Raw genomic sequence first — 25,327 nt, 5'->3', positions numbered from 1 at the left:
TGCCACGTCCAGAGGAATCTGCCACGTCCTGTGTCATCTGCCACGTCTGGAGGAATCCGCCACGTCCTGTGTCGTCTGCCACGTCTGGAGGAATCCGCCACGTCCTGTGTCATATGCCACGTCTGGCGCCATCTGCTGCACCCATCTCATCTGTGCCAGAGCTGCGGCCACCATCTGGACTATTCAGGTACCCTTGTGCGGGACATTGTATTTCTGGGGTGTCCTGTTGTTTGGCCAGCTGCCTCCCCGCTGCAGCGGTACGGCCTAGTGGGTTCACTAACCCGCTCCGTGACACACGCATTGTCTATTAGTCTTGGGTACACAAAGACTTTATGTGGAATACAAGGATTTCCTACAACAGACATGTCAGGAGAGGGGACAGATCCCTCTATAAATCCAGTGACTCACAGGTGATGTCTTTTCTGATGGATGTCGTTCTCTTTTCTTCTCCATCTGACACAGACCATTATGGCGACTTCTCCTGATGACTGTAGAGTTTCCTGATGAGACATTTTTGCCCCTAGCTTCTGCAGCCATTTCCAGCCTCTATAGGAACACAGCAATTCAGACACTAAGGCCCAGGCCCTTACATTAAAGGGGCTGTCCGGGCATGGACCGGTTTTTCATACTGATGACCTATCAATGTAGAAAATGTTAGCTGCAAAAAATTTTACTTCATGGAAATGGACAAGTAGAGATTCTAATCTGAACTAAAACACTACATTTAAAGAGAAGTTCCACGTGGTATTTGACAAAAGCCTTTTTTTTGTCAAGAAGTAAAATAAATGGGCCAGGCAGGGCTGACAAGGCTACATGATCATGTGACCTATCCCATTTTCTCAGTGTGTCACTGGTCCAATGATAACATCTTTGTCTCCCCTGCACTCCAGCTCTGACTGTTTCTGCACTGCCTATTGGTCCCTTTGAACAAGACCGACCCTGCTCCACTGGCAAAACCACTCACAGTACCCCCTGCCCCACTATTAGAATACTGACAGAAAAGAGGTGTAGCAGATGACTCCCTCTTCGAGGAACGAGAGTGTCTTTGCTGATGTTTTATTGTTTAGTTGTGTTTCATAGTCATATAACAGCAGTGTTTCTTGGTAATTACATGGCGCTGTTTTTTGACAATGTGTGTTCGTTTTACTTAGGGACTCTTTGTCAATGTCATGTGCCCACTGTATGGCACAATCATTTGAAGGGTATTTAAACTCTTAGGGTTTGTTCACACAGCTTATTTTGGACCATTTTTTGGGTCATAAATGGACGAAAAATCGGAAAGCAGAACACCTACAAACATCTGCCCATTGATTTCAATGGGAAAAACTGAGTTCTGTTACGACGGGCCGTTTTTTTTACGCTGCCGTTTTGAGAAAAAAAAAAAGCACGTAAAAAGACGCCCACGAAAAAGAAGTGCATGTCCCTTCTTGGGACATTTTTCATTGACTCTATAGAAAAACAGCTCCAAAACGGCCGTGAAAAACGTGAGTTGCTAAAGAAAAAAAAAGTCTGAAAATCAGGAGCTGTTTTCTCTTGAAAACAGCTCCGTATTTTCAGATGTTTTTTTAGTAAGCGTGTGAACATACTCTTAGAGGATAAGTTAAGCATAATACTCAAACTAAGAGTTTCCATTCAGTTCAATCGAGGTCACAGACTGAATGAAAAATACTGTATAATACCAGATATAGCAAATTAGAATTACATGGCATGTGTTGCGGTCAATGTCAACTAATTGATTGCTACATCTGTCATTTTTTAACCCGTTAGTGGCCATCCATTAGTGTTTTTACGGCGGCCACTAATGGGCTTTTTTCCGATGCAATAGCCTTTTTACGGTGTTGCATTAGAATAAAGAAATAGTGCAGGGAGCTATTAAATCTCCCTGTTCTTAGCTACCGGAGAGCACAGCATTTGAGTGGTTTTGGAGAGAGGGAGGCAGCTCCCTGTCTATAAACTACCAGCACCCTGGGTAAGATCGCAGGGTGTTGGTGTGTTCTATGGCAGCCGGGGGCCTAATAATACACACTAGACACTAATACACTGTAATACAAAAGTATTGCAGTGTGTTATAAAAGCGATCAAGGATCGCATATTGAAGTCCCCGAGTGGGACTAGTAAAAATAATAATAATAATAATAATAATAATAACAATAAAGTTAATAAAAAACACTTAATAAAAATGTGATAAAAAGTGATCAAAAAGTTACATCTACTCCAAAATGGTACCAATAAAAACTACAAGTCGTCCCACTAAAAAAAGCCCTCATACAACCGCATCGGCAGAAAAATAAAGTTACGGCTCTTGATATATGGAGACACAAAAACAAATAACTTTGAAAAAGTGTTTTTACTGTGTAAAAGTAGTAAAACATAAAAAATCTATATCAATTTGGTATTGTTGCAATTGTAACAACCCGCTGAATAAAGTTATGTTATTTATACCACACGGTAAACGGCGTAAATTTAGGACGCAAAAAAGTGTGGCGAAATTGCTGCTTTTTTTCTATTCCCCCCGAAAAAAAGTTTAGAAAAGTTAATCAATAAATTCTATGTACCCCAAGATGGTGCTATTAAAAAAGTACAGCTTGTCCCGCAAAAAAGACGAGGAAAAACATCAATAATAGCTTGGTCATTAAGGCCTGAAATAGGCTGGTCACTAAGGGGTTAAATTTAAAAAAAAAAAATCATCGATATCGAATATTGCACATTTCTAAAGGGGAATTCAGAAATGTTGAGGTGGTGGTTGATTTAATCAGAGTGGGCCGGTCGTAATGGAGATCCAATGTGTCTATGGCTGGGGGTAGAGAGCCGGTGGCCGCGAGTGGAAGAGTAGCACTGGATCGGGATGAGATGAGTAACAATAGTTGCCGTTCCGCTCTGGTCCCATGCCACCTGTCAAATGAATCCCCAATGCAGGCTGATATGTTGTAATCATGTAGAATAGGTCAGGTGACTTGCAGTGGCAAATCACAACATGACTATGGATGGAACATCATGATTGGTCACATTGGACTCTATGTCAGTATGCACAGAGGACCTACAGGTGGGATCATCACAAGGTGGGCTTCATGGATTGGAGTGGAATCAGCAGGGAAAGTTTATTGCTATTTTGACACCAAAAGCAGATATTTAAAATTCCCAGAAAAAACCCTTCAAAAGGGGATATCCGACTGTTATTTTTTTTCTTTAGAACTGCTGCAAATGTCCTAATAGAAAAAGATTATTACTCACCTATTCTTTACCCGGCGATCCAGAGCTGACGCTCTGGCAGTCCTCCTTTTTTTTGTTAACATGCGGGCAGCATGTGACCGCTGCAGCTAATCAGAGGCCTTAGTGATGACATGCCATATTCCTGGTATAATCGCTCTGGAATGGGCGCCATGGTGTCAGGAATAGAACATGTCACCGTTGAGGCCTCGGATTGGCAATAGCGGTCACATTCTTCCCGCATGTAAAAAAAAAAAAAAACACCAGGAGGACCTTCGGTGCATCATTGTTGGATCACTAGGGGAAAGAAGAGGGGAGTAATTATTATATTTTTATTTTAGGACATTTGCAGCAGCACCCAAAATTTTTTAACAAGACGGATAACCACTTTAAGTCACTACTATCTGGAAATTCTATATTTTTTTAGGGATTCTTGCCCGAAGAAAAAAAAGAAAAAACTCCCCCACAAAATAAGATATCTAAGCATTGCATCAATTTTCTTGATCTACACAGGAGGCAAATTATTAGATTATATGATTGTAAAATATAAATAGTAAATTAATACAAATAATCTATGGTTTTCATAAAGTGTACTGTTTATTTTTTTGTTATGTTTTTTTCCCATTTTAATCTAATTATCTAATTTCTTCATTCCGATTTCTTGACAGCAAAAGTATTTATAACCATTAGCAAATCTGATAGTTGTTAATGGCTGCAGCTGTCACTTATATTGGGATTAGTTATAAAACAGAATTATTATTTGATGCCTTGTTGACTGCTCAGTAGTAAGGTGTTAAAGTGGATGAATTAGGGATAAGGCTTCTTTCTTACTGGCGTTACTATCAGTTTACCTTTTTTCTGTCAGAGGAAGAGGATCGATACATTAAACAAAGAGCAACGGTTCCGTTAGATTTACCATTGATTTCAATGGTAATTCTTTTGTATCAGTTGCTTTCCGTTTGTCTCCGTTCGCTAGGTTTCCGTTTTTTTGAACGGAAACAAAAGTTCTGCAAACTGCACTTTTGTTTTCGTTAAAAAAACGGGAACCTAGCGAACGGAGGCAAACGGAAAGCAACTGATACAAAAGAATTTCCATTGAAATCAATGGTAAATCTAACGGAACCGTTGCTCTTTGTTTAATGTATCGATCCTCTCTTCTGTAAACTGATAGTAATGGTAGTGTAAACTTAGCCTTTGGGTATGATCACACGGAGTGTTTTCAGGCATTTTTCGGGGCATAAACGCCTAGAAAAACACCTGAAAAAAACCGGAAGCTGAATGCCTCCAAACATCTGCCCATTGATTTCAATGGAAAAAACGGCATTTCGTTCAGACAGGGCTATTTTTTATTTGATGCGGCCGTTTGAAAAGTTGGCTTGGAAAAAAACGCCCTGTAAAAAGAAGTGCATGTCACTTCTTGAGCCGTTTTTGATTGTGTCAATAGAAAAACAGCTCCAAAAAACGTTTCATGCTTTAAAAACAGCTGAATATCAGAGGCTGTTCTCCCCTGAAAACAGTTCTGCATTTTACAGCCTTTTTACTTTTAGCGTATGAACGTAGCCTAAGGCCCCATGCACACGAACGTGCTTTTGCGGCCGCAATTCTCCTGAAAATCCACGGGAGAATTGCGGCCCCATTCATTTCTATGGGCCCATGCACACGACCGTGCATAGCCCTGGAGCCTGGACGTCAGAAAGAACGGACATGTCTTATTACAGGCGTGTTCTGCGGTCCAGGTTCATAGAAAATAATGAACGCGGCCATGTGCACGGCCAGAAATTTGTGGGCGCCTCGCGAGTGACACTCCGCGGCCGGCCGACCCGAAAATCGCGGCCGTGCAATGGCTACGGTCATGTCCATAAGGCCTAAGAGTTGACTGGAAGGAAATGGAAAGACTGTATGCAACATGTACATAACTTTTTAGTATCGTAATTAAAAGGGGCAGCAAAAGTTATTCACCATTGGTTTCCCGAGATTCGGCGCCCTTATGGGCTATGGTTTACCCCTGAGAACACCGTTTACCGGTGAAACATATCGGGGGTTTCTGCAGACACTGTCCGAGCATCTCACACCACAGCAGTGGGGCTCTGTTCTATAGTACTGCTTATATGCAGACTTGGATCGATTTTGACATATATAGATAGGCAGTATCCAGATGAAATTTTAATCAAATGAGGAGACGGACCTCTGAGTAAATTTTTTTTTTTTTAACTTACTTTAGTTCCTAATCAATCTAGTTTATACAGGGTTGTGAGAAACAAGACCTTCCCGCCTTTATTGGCAATATGTATTTTGGTTAATTGCCCGCCGCACACTGGGGCCATCCCACAAGTGTTTGTTTTCATATGGAAAATAATTCCACATTTTAGCACATAAGGGGGGGGGGGGGTTCCTGTGATGTCTATATACCCTAATAGGACATATCGACTGGAGCAACCACTTTAAAACATTTTATCAATATTTAAAAAGAGAAAAGGAAAGAAAAGTATTACTCCAAAAAATGTTTACCACGTTTTACATGTTTAGGACAATTTTTGGAGGTACATTCTTATACAATAATACTTACAGAAATCAGAAAAACATTACAGAATAATTGTACATTACAGAAATTGCATTAGCAATGTATATTGTTAATAATAAATGAAGTCTGGAACAGGGCAACCAGAGTCTATTCAACCAGCTGACAGCTCCCCTCATAGTGAATCAGCAGACTACAGGGTGTTTTATGACAGTCTGTAGTCTGCCGACAGAGATTTTCTAATCTCTAATATTTTATAGAAAGAATCTCCAAATTAGAGGGCTGTTTTGACTTGAATTGACGGTGAAGAAGAATTGGAGTAAAATACCGCACTCTCTCGCAGTAAAACCAAACGTTTTATTTCTTAATTTTAAAGGGGTGTTGAATGTACTAACAGTGCAATATGGTTAATACATTGAACACCGATTTTAAATGGAGAAATAAAACATTGAGTTTGACTGCAAGGAAGTGGTGGATTGTACTCATTCAATTTCATCCATGGCCTGCGATTCACCAAGCCGTCCGTGCACCTTCCACAGGCCTGGCAGTCAACATTGAGGATAATCTGATCACAGGGGTGTGTTGACTAGCAAATCTTTTGTTGCCATTACGGACTGTGAATATGTCTTATCTGCGAGGGATTGCACAGATTTCATGGGGAAACGGGCTATTAGTAAACCCCAATGCAGGCGTGAGGTCCAGCTTTGCTCCAGGGGGAGCCTGGAATGTGAAGTTCTGTAGTAGAGTTGTAAAAAACAGAAAGATTTCAGTTTTTGCCAAGTTCTCTCCGGCACAACTTCTTTTACCTGGATAAAACATAAACAGACAGCTGATTTTTCACGCTTCTGTCCTATCGGTGGGCAGCAAATTACAGAAAAGGAGAAGTTGAGCAGAGAGGCATCTTATTTTCTGGAATTTTTTTTTTTTAGAAGAACTTGTAATGTACCGAGAGAGATAGATACAGTTACGTGCAGAATTATTTGAACAGAGACACAATCTTCATGATTTGGGCTCTGCTGCCACCACATTGGATTTGAAATGAAACAACTGAGATACAATTGAAGTTTAGACTTTCAGGTTTAATTCAAGGGGTTGAACAAAAATATCCTGCAAAACGTTTAGGAATTGCCACCATTTTTCTACAGACTCCTCATTTCAGGGGCTCAAAAGTAATTGGACAAATTATCATTACCATAAATAAACATTATTTTTTTTAATACTTTGTAGAGAATGCTTTGCAGGCAATGACGGCCTGAAGACTGGAACCGATGGACATCCCCAAACGCTGGGTTTCCTCCTTTGTGATGCTTTGCCCTGCCTTTACTGCCGCGGTCTTCAGTTGTTGCTTGTTTGTTTCTGCCTTAAGTTTTGTTTAAAGCAAGTGAAATGCAGCTCAATCGGGTTGAGATCTGGTGATGACTCGGCCATTGCAGAATTTTCCACTTCTTTGCCTTATAAACTCCTGGGTTGCTTTCTCAGTATGTTTTTGGGTCATTGTCCATCTGTCCTGTGAAGCGACGTCCAATCAACCTTGCTGCATGAGGCTGAATCTGAGCAGAAAGTAAAATCACTGAACACTTCAGAATTCATCCGGCTGCTTCTGTCTTCAGTCACATCATCAATAAACACTAGTGACCCAGTGCCTTTGGCAGCCATGCATGCCCATGCCATCACACTGCCTCCACCATGTTTTACAGAGGATGTGGTTGCTTTGGATCATGAGCCGTTCCAAATCTTCTCCATACATTCTTCCTCCCATCATTCTGGTACAGGTTGATCTTCGTTTCATGCTGTTCCAAAACTGTGCGGCTTCTTTAGATGTTGTTTGGCAAAGTCTAATCTGGCCTTTCTATTTTTGAGGCTGATTATTGGTTTTCACCTTGTAGTGAACCCTCTTTTTGCTCTCATGAAGTCTTCTGTTTATGGTAGACTTAGATACTGATCCACCTACTTCCAGGAGAGTGTTCTTCACTTGGGTAGATGTTGTGAATGGGTTTTTCACAACTGTTGTCGTCTGTAGACGTCCAGGACTTTTGGAGTTCACGAGATCACCAGTGCGCTCTTTTTTTTCAAGAATGTACCAAACTGTTGATTTTGCCACTCCTACCATTTGTGCTATCTCTCTGATGGATTTCTTCATTTTTTTTTTGAGCCTAATGATGGTCTGTTTCGCTTGCATTGCGAGCTCCATTGACCTCATGTTGTGGGTTCACAACAACAGCTTCCAAATGAAAATACCACACCTGGAATCAACTCCAGACCTTTTACCTGCTTAATTGATGGATTAACCAGGGAATTGCCCATTAAATAGCTTTTGAGATAATTGTCCAGTTACCTTTGGTCCCTTGAAAAAGAGGCAGCTACATATTAAAGAGCTGTAATTTCTAAACCCTTCCTCAAATTAGGATGTGAATACTTTCAAATTAAAGCTGAGAGTCTGCACTTTAAGCCCATATTCATTATATAACTGTATATTCAATATGTTTTGGTAAACAGCTAAAATGCCAAAACTTGTGTCACTGTCCAAATAATTCTGGACCTAACTGTAGATATATCCGATTAGATAGATATCCAAAACAAGTAGTTGATACTTTTTGAATTTCTTCAGATAAATTACTAAAACTGTGAGAGTTATTTATGTTCTGCTGAATGTTTGCTTACAAATGAACAATGAAACATATTATGGTACTGTTGTGTAAATATTAAAGTGTGCCTCTAGTGAAAATAAAAACTTCATAGCGCTCTTAGATCCTCAGGCACAGTACTCCTGCAAAGCCTTTCCCTTTAGAGCAAAGCCATTTTTTTCTAGTTTACTAACAGGAAGTGGTTATCTTTGTCTGCCATTTTACAGATTCAGTGGCATTGCATGGTCACTTTCTCCAAGCCCACTATCTCAAATTTCATTTATTACTCCCCTCTCATAGTTGTTTCAAACTGCCAATGCTGCTGTGATCACAGGACTGATGATGTTGGAAGCAAGTTTGAAATAAGCAATGCAGTACAGAATCAGCATGCAAAATTTTAGTTGCCCAAGAAAAACATTTGAGGCAGACTTTGTATAGGGTTACTGTTCAGCCGTACATGAGATAAAAAGAAGTTAAAATAATGGTTACCTAATGAGAATGGTATAAAGGCTTCATTCTTCTTAAACTTTCCATCTATGTCAAGAAAGTGTCCGGGATAAAACTCTTCAGGCTTCTCAAAGTAAGCTTTATCTCTCAGTGCAGAGTGCAGTAATGGGATGACATTTGTGCCCTGGGGAACATTAAGTAAAACAAATTACCAGATGAAATATGACATAATAATAAGAGTGGAATTACAAAGCTCCAGTATGTATCACTTTAACAGAAAGATATATATCACAGAAGATCATTATTTCTAAAGGAGGAGTGCTGACAGAATTAAGCTGTTACAGTATCTAGAGGTTATGGCCCAAATTACACTAAGTCTCTGACCTGATGGAAGCATAGAGAAATTCTCATAGATTTTCGTATGTTTTTCTTACATTCCTCTGGATCAGTAGGGGAAACAAACTTCTAACATTTACCCTGAACCCTTCATCTATATCCTCTCTGTCCCCCTAGTTAAACTGTATGCAGTTCCCCTGCCACTAATGTTCTTTGGGGGGGACGGGGGACTTTTCTCCATCTGTTCCTTTAGACTGTATTAGACCATGGACTCGTTTCCAAAGTCACCATTACCTTTCATTCATTGCAGCGCCCACACACACACACACACACACACACACACACACACACACACACACACACACACACACACACACACACACACACACACTCACTACTTGATTGTCTATACAGATATGTCAGAATAATACATTCCATCTAAATGTTATCAATAAACTTAAAACTTAATACAATTTTAAAGAACTAACAAATAAAAGTGAGCATGTTAACAGGGTCTCCTCACTTTTGGAAGAAAATAGCCCCTGAATGTGACATCTTTTGTTGTTGCATGTGGGATGCTTCCAGGTACGATATCACCAAACCTTTGAATTTCATGCATGACAGCATCAGTATATGGCATTTCCTTTCTATGTTCTATTTGTGCTTGAGCAGATCCCATAACACATTCAATTTCAATTTGAACTTTTTCTATTAGGTAAAAAGAACATTTTGTGAGTTACAATGTACCATTCTTTTGACTTGCCAAAAGATCAGAGGTTTTTGAACAATAAAGGAACATTTCAATACTTAGAAATTAACTAGTCATAATAAGTAAGTAAATGAATGCCTAAAAAGAGCCATTTAGGATCCATAATTATGTTTATATTATTGTGTCATATTATTAGGAGGTGCCTACTGTGCCCATTACTGTACCATAAAATATAGGGATGTGGCATTCCTTTCATGCTGCCCTATTTGGGGCAGCATATTATACATTAGTTAAATGAATGCTGGGCAGATGGGCAAATAATGCAGGAAACATTACAATGAGAACTATGCTAATTTATGGATATGGGTACAGAGACGCTGTCAATCAAAGGCTGATGGGCACAGGAAGTACCCCATTTCACTTGGCTCACAGGACACATGCACAGGTATTTCAACTAGCAGTTATAACATTTCCTGCATCATTTTTACAACTAAAATAAATGCTCCTGCCCAGTGTCCCTCCAACTATAACTTGTTGCCTGTAAATAGGGCAGTATGAATGAACGGACAGGTAAAATATTGGTTTTTTATTTTCTTATATGAAAGTTTATATAGTAATTAATGTAATTTCATATTACAATTAGTGTAATATACAGATATGCTAAAATGTACATACATTTTTTATTCCACCAGGATATGCCATAGTTATGTATATTAATATACATATAATAGTATTTTATGAATAAACAGCACATTCACTAATCACTTTTTTTGCTACATTTACATGTAAAGTATCTCTAATAACTTTAAATGAAATATTAAATAAAAATACATTCAGGTAAAATAATTAGATGGAGATTATGGGGTTCCTTTGGTGCCCATCGCTGTATCATAAAATATTGCATAAACATGGCAATGTATGTTTCCACCTGTTTTAGCTTAGACTTTGTTAGGGTCTAATATTTAATACTTACTCTGGATTGCAGGATATTTCATCATTAATAATAGACCCCATCGCAGAGTCGTTGAAGTAGTCTCCATTCCAGCAGCAAACAGGTTGCTGACAAGTTTGCCCAAGTTTTTATTATGGTAATATAAAGTAGATTCTGGCTTTCCCTTTTTAAGATAAATGAAAAATAGTATAAATAATAAAATATTGAATATTAGAGAATTACCTGTAACATCCACTCTAAAGTGGCGATTGGCAGTCTGTCAGTAGATATATGTGAACATTGAATCTCCGTACTAACTAATAAATTTTATTCCAGGAGCCTGTATTTCCCAGGATGCCGAGACACCAAAAAAAATTCTTGAGTATTGCAGTAAATAGAATTGCATGATTACGAACTTTAATTGTAAATCCGAGGAAATTTTGGTGATAATGAAAAAATTTTGGCCAATACTCCAGCAGGACCATACGCTAGGTAAATTGTTACCATCTGTCCCTTCCATTACATTCAGGAGAGCCCAAAACCTGAAGGATCTTTTAGTACATAGTTACCACCGGGGCTCACAACCCCAGTATGCTTTTGGATCTAAAGGTCCAAAATGGGGTTGCTTTAAATGCGGACGCTGTGTAGCCTGTCCAAACATCGAACAGGCAACTACATTTTTTGATTTTGACCATACACACGAATTCAAGATTACCCATCACATTGACTGTACCACTATGGGTGTCATCTACTTTGCCATCTGTCCTTGTGACAAAATTTATGTAGGAATGACGACTAGACAACTCCGTAGGAGAGTACGAGAGCATGTGTTGGGCATTCAAGCGGCTATGGGAATTGAAGATGTATCACAACTTAATACGATTCCTCGTCATTTCAGGTTATTCCACAACTGTGACGCATCACTTTTGAAAGTGAGAGCTATCGATCGCGTACTGATTGGTCCAAGGGGTGGTAATTGGAAGAAGGCCTTGGGACAGAAAGAAACTACTTGGATTATGAGGTTGGGATCCTTACATCCATATGGTCTTAATGAGTACAACAGCTTCGCACCATTTCTTTAAATCGCCATAGTTAAGTCATGGTTACTTTCTTTGGTTTGAGCATTGCCACTCTCCTATTGGTGTCCACCAATATTTTATCCCTGTTCTTTTTAACTTGTTGTCATTGTTTTTATCTTTTTTTAATTTTATGTTTATGTGTTTGTACATTGGGTTTTCTACTTGCCATTCCCCTTATGCCCTGTTCTTCCATCTAGACATACGTGGATATTGATCTTTATTTTTGAGGTCAACTATTATCCTAGTTGTTCACAACTTGATAAGAAATTATTATCTTGTTATAAGATCTCTGTTGTTTTACAGCATGATTCCTGCCATACTATTCAGCATGAAGTTTTTGGATCCAGTTCAAATCCCCGTGATGACCCCGCTATGAATTTTGAGTGATATCCGGCAGATTCGTCCTGTGGCCATTGGTGGGCCAAATTTTCGGATTTTCTGATCACTTGTGTATATATATTTACAGTCAAATCCTTTTCACATCGACCCTTTAACATTTGATCATTGTTACATTGGTTTTTGGTTGACGATCAAGTCTGTACTTTTTTGGCCTTTTCGTCATAGGTACTTTTGCACAGATTGACACAATAAATTGTATTGAGTTAGTCAGGCTCCCAGTCCCCTTTTTTTATTTCATTTTATATTTATTTTTATTTTTATATTTTTTTTTTTTTTTTTTTTTTTTTTTTTTTTTCTTTTTTATTAGTCACCATGTATTATTCAACCTAGTAATTGAGGTTTGGTTTACTAAATGTTTATAGCAGTAGTCACTGTCACGTTCAGTCATTTGTTAGTTTTAATCATCTTCTCATCACTAAATTTTCTTGGTCACTCATTGTAATTTAATCTGGGTTTGTCCACATCCCTTTTCCCTTTCCCCCTTATCCTTCCCCTCTCCTCCCCCCTACTCATTCTCTCCTTCCCCATTTCCCCCCCCCCCTTTCCCTCCCCCCCCCCTTTTTTTCCCTCCCCCCCCCTTTTTGTTTCCCCCTCCATTTTTCTTGCCTCACCTATCACGTTTAATATTACTGACATCAATTGTGTGGTTGGCAATTATAGTCTTAGCACATACTTGTGCACTTTGCTCATATTCCTGCACTACTGGATTAAAATGAACTAGATTGATGTATATTTTTATGTATACTCATTTTGGATATAAAGAAATTGTTATTTGACTCACCTTTGGTTTTATTTACCGCATATTCACAATTTTCGGGTTAGATGTACGGTTTGTTGTGCTGCATTAATACTAATTATATTGTTCTGTTCCTCTTCAGCATTAATCAATATACACTTGTTGTGTTGTTCTACTTTCTAATCATTTTTGTTGATATTTTTTCACGTTTCTTCACTTCTCTCACATTCACTACCGCTCACTGTGAACTTATGTATTTTGTGTATATGTTGGTACATATGTGTTTGTGTATATGTGTATATATGTGTATGTATGTGTATGTATATATATATATATGTGTGTTCATGTATATGTAGGTATACCCTCGGTCACTTTTACTTTCTTTCCTCTTTTCATTTTTTTCATTTTTTTATTTTTTATTTTTTACTTTTCACAGCATTACTGGTTAATTCTGGTACTGTGTTTCAGCTCTGAAGTGTGATATGGACTTGGATAGTCAGCTTCAGCACCTTGGACAGTGACTGCTCTAACTCTCTCGGTTATTTAGCTTTGACGGCTGTGCTGAGCATTTCAGCACGTTGGACAGCGACCTCGGCTCTTAATGCTTTGCTATGCTCTCCAGCGTGTTTAACAGCAACTGCTGCTCTCACGCTGGACTGTCACCTAGCAACGGGACGCTTTGTCCCGCTGCTGCTGCTTAATGAGATCGGCTTGGCCTTTTTTTAACCTTTTTGTAACCTATTTTTTCACCTTAATGATCAGGATAGATAGTTCTACCTTGGGCCAAAACTGGATTGCCACTAAACTTCTAATTTCATTCCTCTTTATATCCCTGCTTCTGACCTCCGGTGATTCCACATCGAGCCGGCGGGCTGATTTCATTCCCCCGCCGGCCTGATGTGGTTATGCCGATGGAGGCGGTTCTGGGAGGAGGACTGTTTTGACATAAGACTACACGATAGGACGCTATCGAGGGTGGGCGGGATGTATCGCCGTCTGTCATTGATGACCGACGCTGAACACCTAACCACCCGATAGGAAACAGCTGTGATTTTACCGGTAAAACATCATTGAGGAAGGTATATCATGGGGTAACTGGGGCATTTGGACATCAACCCCTGACGAAGCACCAGCGAAACGCGCGTTGGGTTAAGCAGAGGTCCCCCTCCTGGTCTTGATCTCCTATTTATCCTCTTATACGCAGGTGTAGGTATACTACTTTACATGTCGTTTTTGCTTAGATTGTACCTTATATATATTCTCTATACTTATTTGTGTGTTCATCTGTGCAAAGCGTACCATGCCTAGTACCTGCTTATCAATATGTATGTATGCACTTTAGCTATATATAGGTTTTGTCAGACCATTTTTTCTTCTGGGGGGCTACTCTGCTTTCACGTTCGGATTCCGTTTGTGTTCGAGGGTCCATGGCATTTTATTATGTCTAAGTGTTATATGTTGTCTCCATGTGTCTAATTGACTTTAATAAAGATTATTTGTATTTTTTCAAACACCTGGTCGTGACTTGTTTCTTATTCTGGTTTACAGATTAGTGGGATGCAGCTGAAACTTCTTACAGCAGATAGACAAAAGGGAGGAGGAGATGTAAGGTTAAGACAAATGATTGGCTCAGAGCACACAGTACAGCACTTACATCAAACCAGGATGAGCCACCCACCCAACAAACATCGAGAAAGGAAGGAAAAAGATCCAATATCTGCAAGTTACACAAAACTGAAAGGTGTTGAAAGAGGGATTGGGATAATTTTTTGTAATATAGGTGCACTTTAAAAAAATATGCAAACAACTGGATGCTAGAGATAGACATGCTCAAGATAAGGGAGACTAGCCTTACTTGTTTACCATTGCAACATAAATTTATATGCCACTATTCTGGGATTTGAAATTTCCCATAAGCACCTTTATCCTAGAACTACTTCTGACATGGTCTAAACTGCTCAAATGGGCAACTACAGGAAGATCTGTTCTGTTGAGAATCTGCCCAGATAAACTATTTACAGTATACAGGGTTGGCTTAGTTCCCCTACATTTGGCCCACGTTATTAGTATAGCATTTGAAACTGAGAAAGAATGGTATCCAGTATGTCATAAGACCCTCTAAGTAAATGGTTCTGTTACCTGTCAGTGGAGCTTCAGGCCCACAATCTCATTTTTTGGGAGTCAGTTTCCCAATAGTCCTGACCCTGATCACTATTTACATATCCTATAAATTGTATGCATCACTTGTGCATCAGAAAGATTATTATTATTATTATTATTTTAAATGTTAATTTATTAATTGCCAACTGAAGAAAATAATAATTGAAGAATATCTTGGACTCAAGGCCGATACATTTTACCTGCACGGATACATTGTAGCAAACATTAAGCCAAGAAAGAAAGTTGGTTTGTCATCATTGGGGCTCTTAGGTACGTGTTCAGGTAGCCATGTTCATTTGATAGAATATATACATTATTCTGAACATTTTGTCCTGAACCATACTGAAGGGTGCATTCAATTATTACAGTACTGTACCTCCCGCTGTTTTGCAAGGAAAGCATCAATGAGGTTCCTCTGATCGTTCACATCCAGTTCTTTTTCCTTTCTTGTGAATGTGTCTCTTATAAAGTTCTGCATCTCTTCGTAGTTTTTAACCAGTTTTCTATGGCTCCCAGGTAACCAGCCGACCAACGAGGGATAACTGTTATACAGCTTTAAAGAAGAGCCGTCACATTATTAGATCAACCCCAGAGGTGGGCTTCACTACTTGGCTAATAAAGATATATATGTGCGAAGTTACATCAAAGTACCCAAATGCTATAATCCTACAGTACGCTGCCCATTAACCCCTTCCCACTGCAGCCATTTTTTATTTTAGTTTATTCTTTCCTGTCTTCCAAAAGCCAAACATTTTTTTCTATTTCCGTTGAGATAGTCGTATGAGGGCTTCATTTTTTTTGTAGGACGAGTTGTCGTTTTCAATGGCACCATTTAATGTACTGAGGAACTTTTAAATATTAGTTTGTGGGGCGGAATAAAAAAAAACAAACAAACAGCAAATCCTCCATTGATCTTTGGGTTTCGTTTTTACGGCATATACTGTGCAGTAATAATGACATGTTAACTTTATTCTGTAGGTCAATACAATTCAGGTAATACCACATTTTTATAGTAATTGTTACGTGTTTTACTACTTTTGAAAAATGAAAAACTTTTTGTTAAAAGAAAATATTCTGAGACCCATAAATGGTACCATTTTTGGCTACATGTGTCTTTTTGATCACTTCTTATTCCAATTTTATTTTGGGTGATAACGTGACAAAAAAAAGACTGCAATTCTGGCGTTCAATCTGCGACATAAATAAAGTTATACAGATGCGGCGATAACATTATTTACATTACTTTAGGGGGAACTCGGTAAAAGTTGTTTGTTTTAGCTTTAGATATTTCTTTGATCATTATTCCTTTTTTCCATCTCCTATTAAGCCCTGGCAGGGCTTAATATTAGGACCAAGATGGCTGCCATGACAACCCATCATGGATGTGATCGCAGGGGGGGGGGGGTCGACGATGGGGTGACAAAGGAGGCCCTCCCTTTGTCTAAAGGTTTAGATGCCGCAGTTGTTATTGACCACGGTGCCTTCACGGTTAAACAGCCCGGGATCAGAGTTACCTCCGATCCCTGCTGTAAGAGCAGGGTGTCAACTCTGAGTAGCCCCTAGAGACATTGCCTGTATCCCCGGGATATACGTACCAAAGTTTAAGTACCTAGGGGTTAATGCATTCTAACATGCAGTGTCACAGGTCTTTTTTTTTTTTTAAATTAATCTTAGTGATCGCAATGCTGGAGCTCACTGTAACCAAAAAAAGGGAACTCCAATGATCTCAACTATTGGTTCTGACAATCACAGCCTGCCTCCTATGGCTGGTTTCTCAGGGACAACTGTTACCACTCATTTACCAAGATGTCCATGTATGTTCAAATGCAGGAACGACCCAAAAAATACACTTGGCGCCTGCCGTCACCCGTTTCCTTTGGACACAAAATTCTTCAATATGAATCCAGCAACTGCTAAGCTGCCCTTGCTCCATCTGCATAGAGATATTGCTTTTCCTGTAGCTTTCCCCTGACACAGCAATAGAAGAATACATACCCTAATCATACTACTTTCCATGATGCTGATATTTTCATTCACTAAACTAATGAGCTTCAGTATTGTAGGATCATCATATTCAAATCTCTGATCCAGTAGTACGGACACGATTATGTTGGCCACGGCGGCATTTATGACGGTCAGATTATTAAAGGGTTTTCCTGATTAAATAAAACAAAATTAATTATTTGATCACTTCCATTTTGCTACTTACTTGTTATATTAACTCCTTTAAGGGAACCTATCATCACATGTACAGCCCCTAAACTGCCGCCATAGCATTATACAGGATAGTAAAAAGATTTTTAAAGATGTAATTCCTGAAATATTCCTTGCAGAATAAACCGCACGCTACTGTACCTGTGAAGAGTCATGGGGCATCCCGGTCCCCCTAGGAGTCATGCAGTCCTGACTTGATTGAGGTCCCACAGGCCAGGATACATCATTGCAAGCCAACCAAAGCTATACTGGTCTCAGCTTCATCTGCGCACAGAGCATGTGCCAGGTGCTGCTAGAACTGGTTTACAATGACGTATCTTGATCTGTGGAAGGTCAATAAAGCCTGTCAATCAAGCCAAGACTATATGACTCCTGATATGACTGGGACCGCCCATATGACTTCACAGGCAGCTTTATTTATTTCTTTATGCTGCAAGGGACATTTCAGAGGGTCACATCTTTAGAAACCTATTTTGATCCTGTAGAACGCAGTAGGGGCTATATATGTGATGACAGGTTCATTTCAAACAGTATTAAAAGTTTTCCCTGAATCATAAATCACCTATCCGCAGGATAGGAGATCATTTTCCGATCACTGGGGATCACTATAGCTGGGTCCCCACTGATCGTGAGACTGTGGATCTCAAACACCCTGATGCTCCTCCCTGCACCACTGCCTAGTGTGGAGGAGCTATAATGGAGGAGCTATCGAGCATGCTACCACCGCTCTATTCAATGTCTATGAGACTGATGAAGAGCCGAGCGATATACTCGGCTTTTTCCACCATTCTCGTAGACTTTGAATGGAGCGGCAGCACGCATGCTCGACCACCACTCCATTTAATGTCCTCTTCACTACAGTTGAGTAGTAAGAAGGAACGGCAGGGGGTTTGGGACCCCGTTTTCACGATCAGTGGGGTCCCAGTGTTGGGTCCCCCAGCGATATAAAAATAATCACCTCTCCTGTAGATAGGTGGTAATTTAGGATTGTGGGAAAACGCCTTTAAGGGTTTCAATTGCATTTAATCTTTTTATTGCTCCAATGCATCTAAGGTAGAAAATAAAGCAACAATGGACATTGTCTTGTTTAAAAAGTTTCTACCATTTTGCGTACACAGCTCCAATGCAGACCTATGTGTCTCCATGGTTACATGAAAAAATTACCTTTATATGATCTGAACGTCTGCATTAGGGATTCACATTCTTCAGCAATCTTGTCTTCCATATTTTTATTCCCCATTCCATAATCTCGTAATGTTGACAGAGTGAATCTTCTCATCATTTTCCAGTTCTCCCCGTTCGATAATAGAATTCCTGAATGGAATGAGTACAGGTTACTACTATCAGCGACTGTTTCTTATCCATTATTTTATTTCATAGTCCTAGGTTTCCATAGCTCGAGAATTCCGGAAACAACATAACCCAGCAAGCTCAGCTGTTTCTGTACCCCCGACTAACACGTCAGACAGTGGTCTGAAAGCAGCGGTAGCAAGGGAGGACGGGGGTCAGCAGGCCCCATTCTAGAGATGGTGCGGCTCCCAGAGGTTGGAACTGCATCTATGAGACATTTATAGCATATCCTGTGGATTTGCCATAAATGTCCAATAACCCCTTTAACGCAGAATTCTCTAATAGGGTATATGAAAATAGTTTTTGTAAACCAGGCAAAACTAGCTACATCATTAAGGGGTTAATATGTACTAAAGGGACCCAAACTATTTTTACATGAGACATAAATTCAATGTCTAAAATAAAAAAAGTTTACATTTTGGGCCTTTTTTTCCCCAATTTTAATGTGACTGTTATGGGGTTGAAGGGGTTGTCCTCTTTGGACAATGCCAAAGCTGGTCACAGGGTGTCCTTCTGCTGGAACCCCGAGCAATCAGCTGTAATCTGTAGAAGAGCCTGACTGCAAGTGTTTCATTTTTACTGTAGCGCCACCTCAGGGGAAATGGAGCACTACATGGTGCCTATTGGCATTAATGGACTGTTCAAGCAATGTAGGGAGGTGCTGGGTCCTCCAGTTTAAGTGACGCTCTTTGTAGCTGTTCTTTGCGCTCACTAATAGATCAGGATCCTGAATAGAAGTAGACCCATATCACTCCATATTTGAAAAGTATTTTCTAAGGCCCGATTCACACGAACGTGTTAAACTTCTGTGGGACGGCCGTTGAAACAGCGGCCGTCCCACGGACCTATGTTATTCAATGTGGCCGGTCACACAGCCGTTGTTTCAACGGACCGTGTGAAGGGTCCGTGGAAAAATAGGACATGTCCTATCTTTTCATATCTTTTCACGCATCACGCATCCCTCCATAGACTCTCAACTATGGGGGTTGCGTGACATCGCGTTCCGCAGTGCTGAGCACGGATGCACCTCGGACGTGAAAAGAGATGCACAGCGTTCGTGTGAATCAGGCCTAAACTGGAGAACCCCTTTAACAATTTTTAAAGTGAGGTTACAAATAATTACCATGCTTATCTGATATTTTAGAACCTAGTGCTGTAACTGGCCTTCCAGAAAACTCCTCCGCGTGGTTGATGAGAGCATCTCTCACTGTGTCATATCCACACAGGACAACAAACTTTTGCACACCTAAATAGATGCTGAATACTGTGCCGTATTTCTTGGACAACTGGAAATATAAAACACGAGAACCAATGAGAGAAAACAATATTTTTCATGTTTTACAGTCTTTATCAGAATTCTCCGACATATGGCTTTTTCCAACTGAAGCAAAACTACAACTCCCAGCAGGCCCAGACACCTGCAGGAGAGCCACTGTTTGGAGACAACTGGTTTATATATACACTATAACTATTATGAGCATTTTACTACATTGTGAGGGCAGTCTTTGTTTACCTATACATGTGCAAGTAGGGACATACTTATCATACAAGCAGCCCTATGGTTTCCATAGGGCCATGTAATTTTCCCAATAGGTAGGGTTTATCCAGGCAAAGAGTATTAAAGGGTGTAAAAAATATATATAATTTTGTTTAAAAATCTCCTACCATTCAGTGTACACAGTTCCTATTCAGAGCTAAATGTCTCCATGGTTACAGACTACAAGATAACCCTGTTTGTAGTCGGATCTTGCAGTCATATGTTTCTCTTTTCCATCTGTCCACGCTTCTGCTGTCTTTAGAGGTCCATTATAGACGTCAGAAGGAGTAAAGTTACACGACTGCAGGACTAGACAAAACACAAGTTTTGTCTGTAGTCTGTAATTGTGAAGATACAAAGGAGCTGTTTACACAAAACGGTAAAAGATTTTTAACCAAAAATGATTTGCAAAGTTGCTTTATTTTTTAAAAGATGCGTTTGAGTAAAGTTTGAAACAAAAAAAAAATTAAATGAAGGTCAAAGAAGCTCAACAATATGCGTCTCCTGAAATAGAGCCGATGGTAGTTTTAACAATCAGCCCAGGTGTGAAATAACAATGCAATGCACACTACATCTGTACATACACGGAAGGCTCTTTTTACCTCTATAAGAGATTTTTGGGGTTTTAAGGTGTTGATCACGTTCATATTGCCAATAATCGGTAATGGCATAGGACCGGGAGGAAAATTTTTGCATCTTTTCTGATTCTTAAAAATAGTGACTAGAAATAAGATAACCACAATTGACACAAGAACTGAGATGGGGTCCATGGTGAACATGTCTGCAAAGAATCTAGAAAAGGAGAACAAAATATAAGATGAGATAACAAACTTTCTTATACTAATTCGATTTAAATTTCACACTATTTCTACCACTAGATGGAGCTTTTGGATATTGTACTTTCCACGCCTGATTGTAAGTGCATAGCAAGGAAGGTTTACCTTTAAACATTTTCTGTCATTGAGACCTGTCTGAAAATGTTATCAGTTAGGATGACAGTGAATGGGAGATTTAGGACATGTGAAGACCTCCAAGTCAGAAGATGAAAGGACACGGCACTCGGAAGAACGCCATGGCCCCTTCATGCTGGTGATCAGTAATCTTTGGCAGCCCCATAGGAATGAAGGAGCAGTGGGCGAGCATGCGCACTACCGCTCTATTGCTATGGGGCTCCCAGGAACGACAAGGTTAGTCTGTGTTTCGTGATCAGTGGGGGTCCTAGTGGCTGGACCACACCGATCAGATATTTATCATCTATCCTGTGGATAGGTGATAAATAATCATTATGGAAAACCCCCTTTAAGCAGCATATTGTTTTTACAGGGCTTGTCCACATGTAGCGAAATTGCTGCATAATTTTCTGTCTGAAATTGCGGACGGAAAATACGCAGCAGCAAAGTGGGATAGATTTAATAAATCTCATCGACACGTTGCGTAAAATTTCCTGTATTTTGTACTGCAGCATGTCAATTCCTGCTGCAGAATTTGTTGATTTTCCGTTCCAGGTTTTCTCCATCTAATTCAACGGGGATGCAAAACCCACAACAGAAAGCCAAGCATTGCGACTTTTGCACGTAATTGCAATGATTACACCACAAAAATCGCAATGCCGGAATAAAAAAAAAAATTATACTTACCCAGAACGCCCTACTTCCTGCAGTCCGGCCTCCTGGGATGATGTTGTGTCCCATGTGACCACTGCAGTCAATCACAGACTGCAGTGTCACATGGCCTGAACCGTCATCAAGGGAGGCCGGAGCGGACTTCACAGGAGGGAGGAGGTAAGTATGTGCACTTAATTACGCAGCGGAATTTTCATTGGAAAAATCGCAATTTTTAGGACGGAATGTCCCGCGGGTACCAAGTCAGATACACCGTGTGGTTTTTACGCAGCATATCCATCCCGTGAGAACCCGACCTAACAGTACGTTCACACGGGTTATTTTCAGGCATTTTTACTGGGAGTAAACGCCTCGAAAAGCGTCTGAAATAACGGAAGCTGAACGCCTCCAAACATCTGCCCATTCATTTCAATGTGAAAAACTGCGTTTCGTTGCGACGGGGCATGTTTTTTACACGTTCTGTTGAAAAAACAGCGCATAAAAAAACGCCCCACAAAAAGACGTGCATGTCACATTTTGAGCTGTTTCTTGAGCCATTTTTCATTGGGTCAATAGAAAAACAGCTCCAAAAACAGCTACAACACTTCTTTTTCACGGCCGTTTTTTTTTACGCGGTGGTTTTGAAAAACAGCTGCGTAAAAAACGCCCCCTCGGAACGGAAGAAGCTTCCGCTTTTTCAGACGTTCTTCGGGACTTTTACGGCCCGAAAAATGGCTGAAAGCACTCCGTGTGAACATACCCTTATATTTACACAAATTATAATGTATGTCCAGACAGAAGTAACCTAATGCATTATAAATTTAAAACAGTAATCGCTTAATAGGATTAAATATTTATTTTTTTGCACACAACATTGAATGAATACAAAAACTACACTTATTAGGTATCCACACGACCATAATATCCTGTAGAATTAACATAACAGGTTATTACATGTGAAACGTGATTATAAAAAAAAATAAGATTACATTTTATATTCATTCTGCAAAAAAATTAAATATATATATATCCCACCAAACAGTGCTAAAGAGAAAACAAAAACTCTCTCCCACATAAAACATATATATAGTCACGTCAATGAAAAAAATAAGAAAAGGTAAGTCTGAAATATAAAGAGGAACGAATGAAAAAATTCAGCTTGTCATCAAAGGGGTTGTCCAGAATCAGAAACACACGGCTGCTTTCTTCCATACTGGTTTATGAGTTGGGTCTGTATTGCAGCACAGCCCAATTCACTTCAATGTATACAAACCGTAATACCACAAACAACCTGTGGATAAATGTGGCACTATTTTTGTAAGAAAGCTCCTTTAAGGCCCAAACAGGTCTGGTCATTCATGGGTTAAGATTTCAGATGTAATATAATGTCTTCATGTGATTTATATCTATATGTCATTGCATATCTTTATTATTATCAGATTGTCTGCTTACCATGCAGGGCAGCGGATACAGCTGGTTCCTTCTTCTCTTTTCTTCTTCTGGACTGTGCGTTGTTAAATCCTGGGAGAATATTTAAGCTAATTTCTGACCTCACTTTGAAATTTGAGTCCACCTGTCGACAATCCAATGTTCATCCTCTTAACCGCCCAGCAACGATGCTGCCAGAGAGAATACTGGGCCAAGATTAACCAATTTGTTACTAGCGGGTAGCTGTAAACTGGTTACATAGATGATGTATAAATTTATCCTTTGGATGAAAAGAAATGAAAAGTATGTGACATATCACGACTTTAAATTCATGCCGTGACTAGAGCTCAGATCTTGGTATTATAATAAAGATCAGAATCTTAGCTTGCAAATGATATCAGGTTTAATATCCTAAGTGCAACATTCGTGGTGCAGCACTTGTTTGAGGTCAAGGAGCAGCATGAAAAGTTTTACCTTCTGGTTGTTTGTGTGTAATGGAGGGGGGGAGGGGGAGCTGCAAGTGAAAAATCAGGACGAAAGACCAGAGACTTTTAGGTCCAGTTCACACAGAGTTTTTTGGTGCTGATTTTGACGCTTTTAGCTGCTTCCGGGAAAAAAAAAAGGGACATGACCTTTTTTTCCGAACATTTTTTGCGGCTTTTTCACCCACGGTCCTTGCATTAGCTTCAATGGCAGCGGGCAAAAATGCTGTGAAAAACACGGCAAAAAAGCGCAGGCAGGTCAAAGTCTGCCTCGAAATTCCTGAAGGAATCTTGAGGTAGATTTTTTCTGCCTGTAAAAAACTCTGAGGGAACTAGGCCTTAGGCCGAATTCAGATGACCGTAGTATACACACGGACAAATGTATTTCAATGGGGCCGTTCACACTGCCGTTGTTTCAGCAGACCGTGTGAAGGGTCTGTTGAAATATATAACTTCCTATTTTGTTCCATTTTTACGGATCCCCGATAGACTCTAGTCTATGGGGATCCGGGAAAATGTGACCCGCACGGGGGCAACTCAGACGGGAAAAACGGACGTTTTTCACATCCGAGTTTCCCTACGTTCGCCTGAATTCGGCCTGTCATATCTCTCCCTAGTTAATGATGCCTGAGGCACTGACACCAAATACGCCTCAATTAAGACAATACTGGTCATTTATCACTAGCTTTTGTAACTACACTTAAATAATTATATTCGCCAATAGAGATGTAAAATTTATTTACGGATCGATTCAGTCGCATACATCGTCACAAATCTAAAGTGTCCCGATTGTCCTGAAAACTGGTTTCTGAGTCGCTGATCTCTTCCAGGACTGCATCCAATCCCCTTTTAAGCTCTTTGAAGCCAAGCCAGCATTAGTCAAAGTGACAGCAACATAGTGTATAGGGGCAGTGGCGGTCTTTACCACCACGCAACTGCAAATCCTGTCATGCCCTCTGCAAGCGCTACAACTTTTAACTGTATTCGTAACCTCAGGACGCAGATACAGTTCGCAGTGCCGTCGCTAGTACCGGCTTACGCAACGGTCCTGCCCGCATGCCTAACGTGGCTGAGTGGGACACTATCTACAAGGAATACTGTGTGTGGCACTATCTACAGGGGCACAGGGGCACTGTGTGTGTGGCACTATTTACCAGAGACACCATGTGGGGCACTATCTACAGGGGGCATTGTGTGGGAAACTATCTACAGATGGCACTGTGTGGGGCACAATATACAGGGGGCACTGTGTGGGGCACAATATACAGGGGGCACTGTGCGTAGCACTGCCTACAGGGGGCACTGTGTGAGACACTATCTACAGGGACACTGTGTGTGACACTATCTCCAGGGGGCACTGTGTGTGACACTATCTCCAGGGGGCACTGTGTGTGACAATATATACAGATTTCCCTGTGTGCGACACTATCTACAGATTTCCCTGTGTGGGACACTATCTACAGATAGCACTGTGTGCGACACTATCTACAGGGGACACTGTGTTTGACACTATCTAAAGGGACACTGTGTGTGACACTTTCTACAGGGGGCACTGTATGTTGCACTATC

The 25,327-nt window shown here is 40.2% G+C and overlaps 1 protein-coding gene across 2 annotated transcripts; it reads right to left on the bottom strand.

Annotated features, from left to right (window-relative positions):
* Positions 1-5,693: 5,693 nt before the first annotated feature.
* LOC142759086 (cytochrome P450 2K1-like) lies at positions 5,694-23,549 on the bottom strand. Of its 2 annotated transcripts, XM_075860934.1 has the most exons (10): positions 23,301-23,549; positions 20,850-21,039; positions 19,834-19,996; positions 18,525-18,674; positions 17,142-17,302; positions 15,523-15,699; positions 10,815-10,956; positions 9,656-9,840; positions 8,839-8,980; positions 5,694-6,531 (listed from the first exon to the last, which is right to left on the bottom strand). In XM_075860934.1, exons 2-10 carry the CDS (start codon positions 21,024-21,026, stop codon positions 6,353-6,355), a joined length of 1,476 nt encoding a protein of 491 aa, XP_075717049.1. In that variant the 5' UTR covers positions 21,027-21,039; positions 23,301-23,549; the 3' UTR covers positions 5,694-6,352. The 2 variants fall into 2 exon arrangements, with proteins under 2 accessions (XP_075717049.1, XP_075717050.1); XM_075860935.1 differs by lacking the exon at positions 20,850-21,039 and having other exon boundaries at positions 23,301-23,548.
* Positions 23,550-25,327: the final 1,778 nt, after the last annotated feature.

This window comes from Rhinoderma darwinii, chromosome 4, assembly GCF_050947455.1.
Source record: "Rhinoderma darwinii isolate aRhiDar2 chromosome 4, aRhiDar2.hap1, whole genome shotgun sequence".
NCBI lineage: Eukaryota > Metazoa > Chordata > Amphibia > Anura > Rhinodermatidae > Rhinoderma > Rhinoderma darwinii.
The sequence above is the reverse complement of the archived record's forward strand: the minus strand, read 5'-3'. Positions and strand labels throughout refer to the sequence as shown.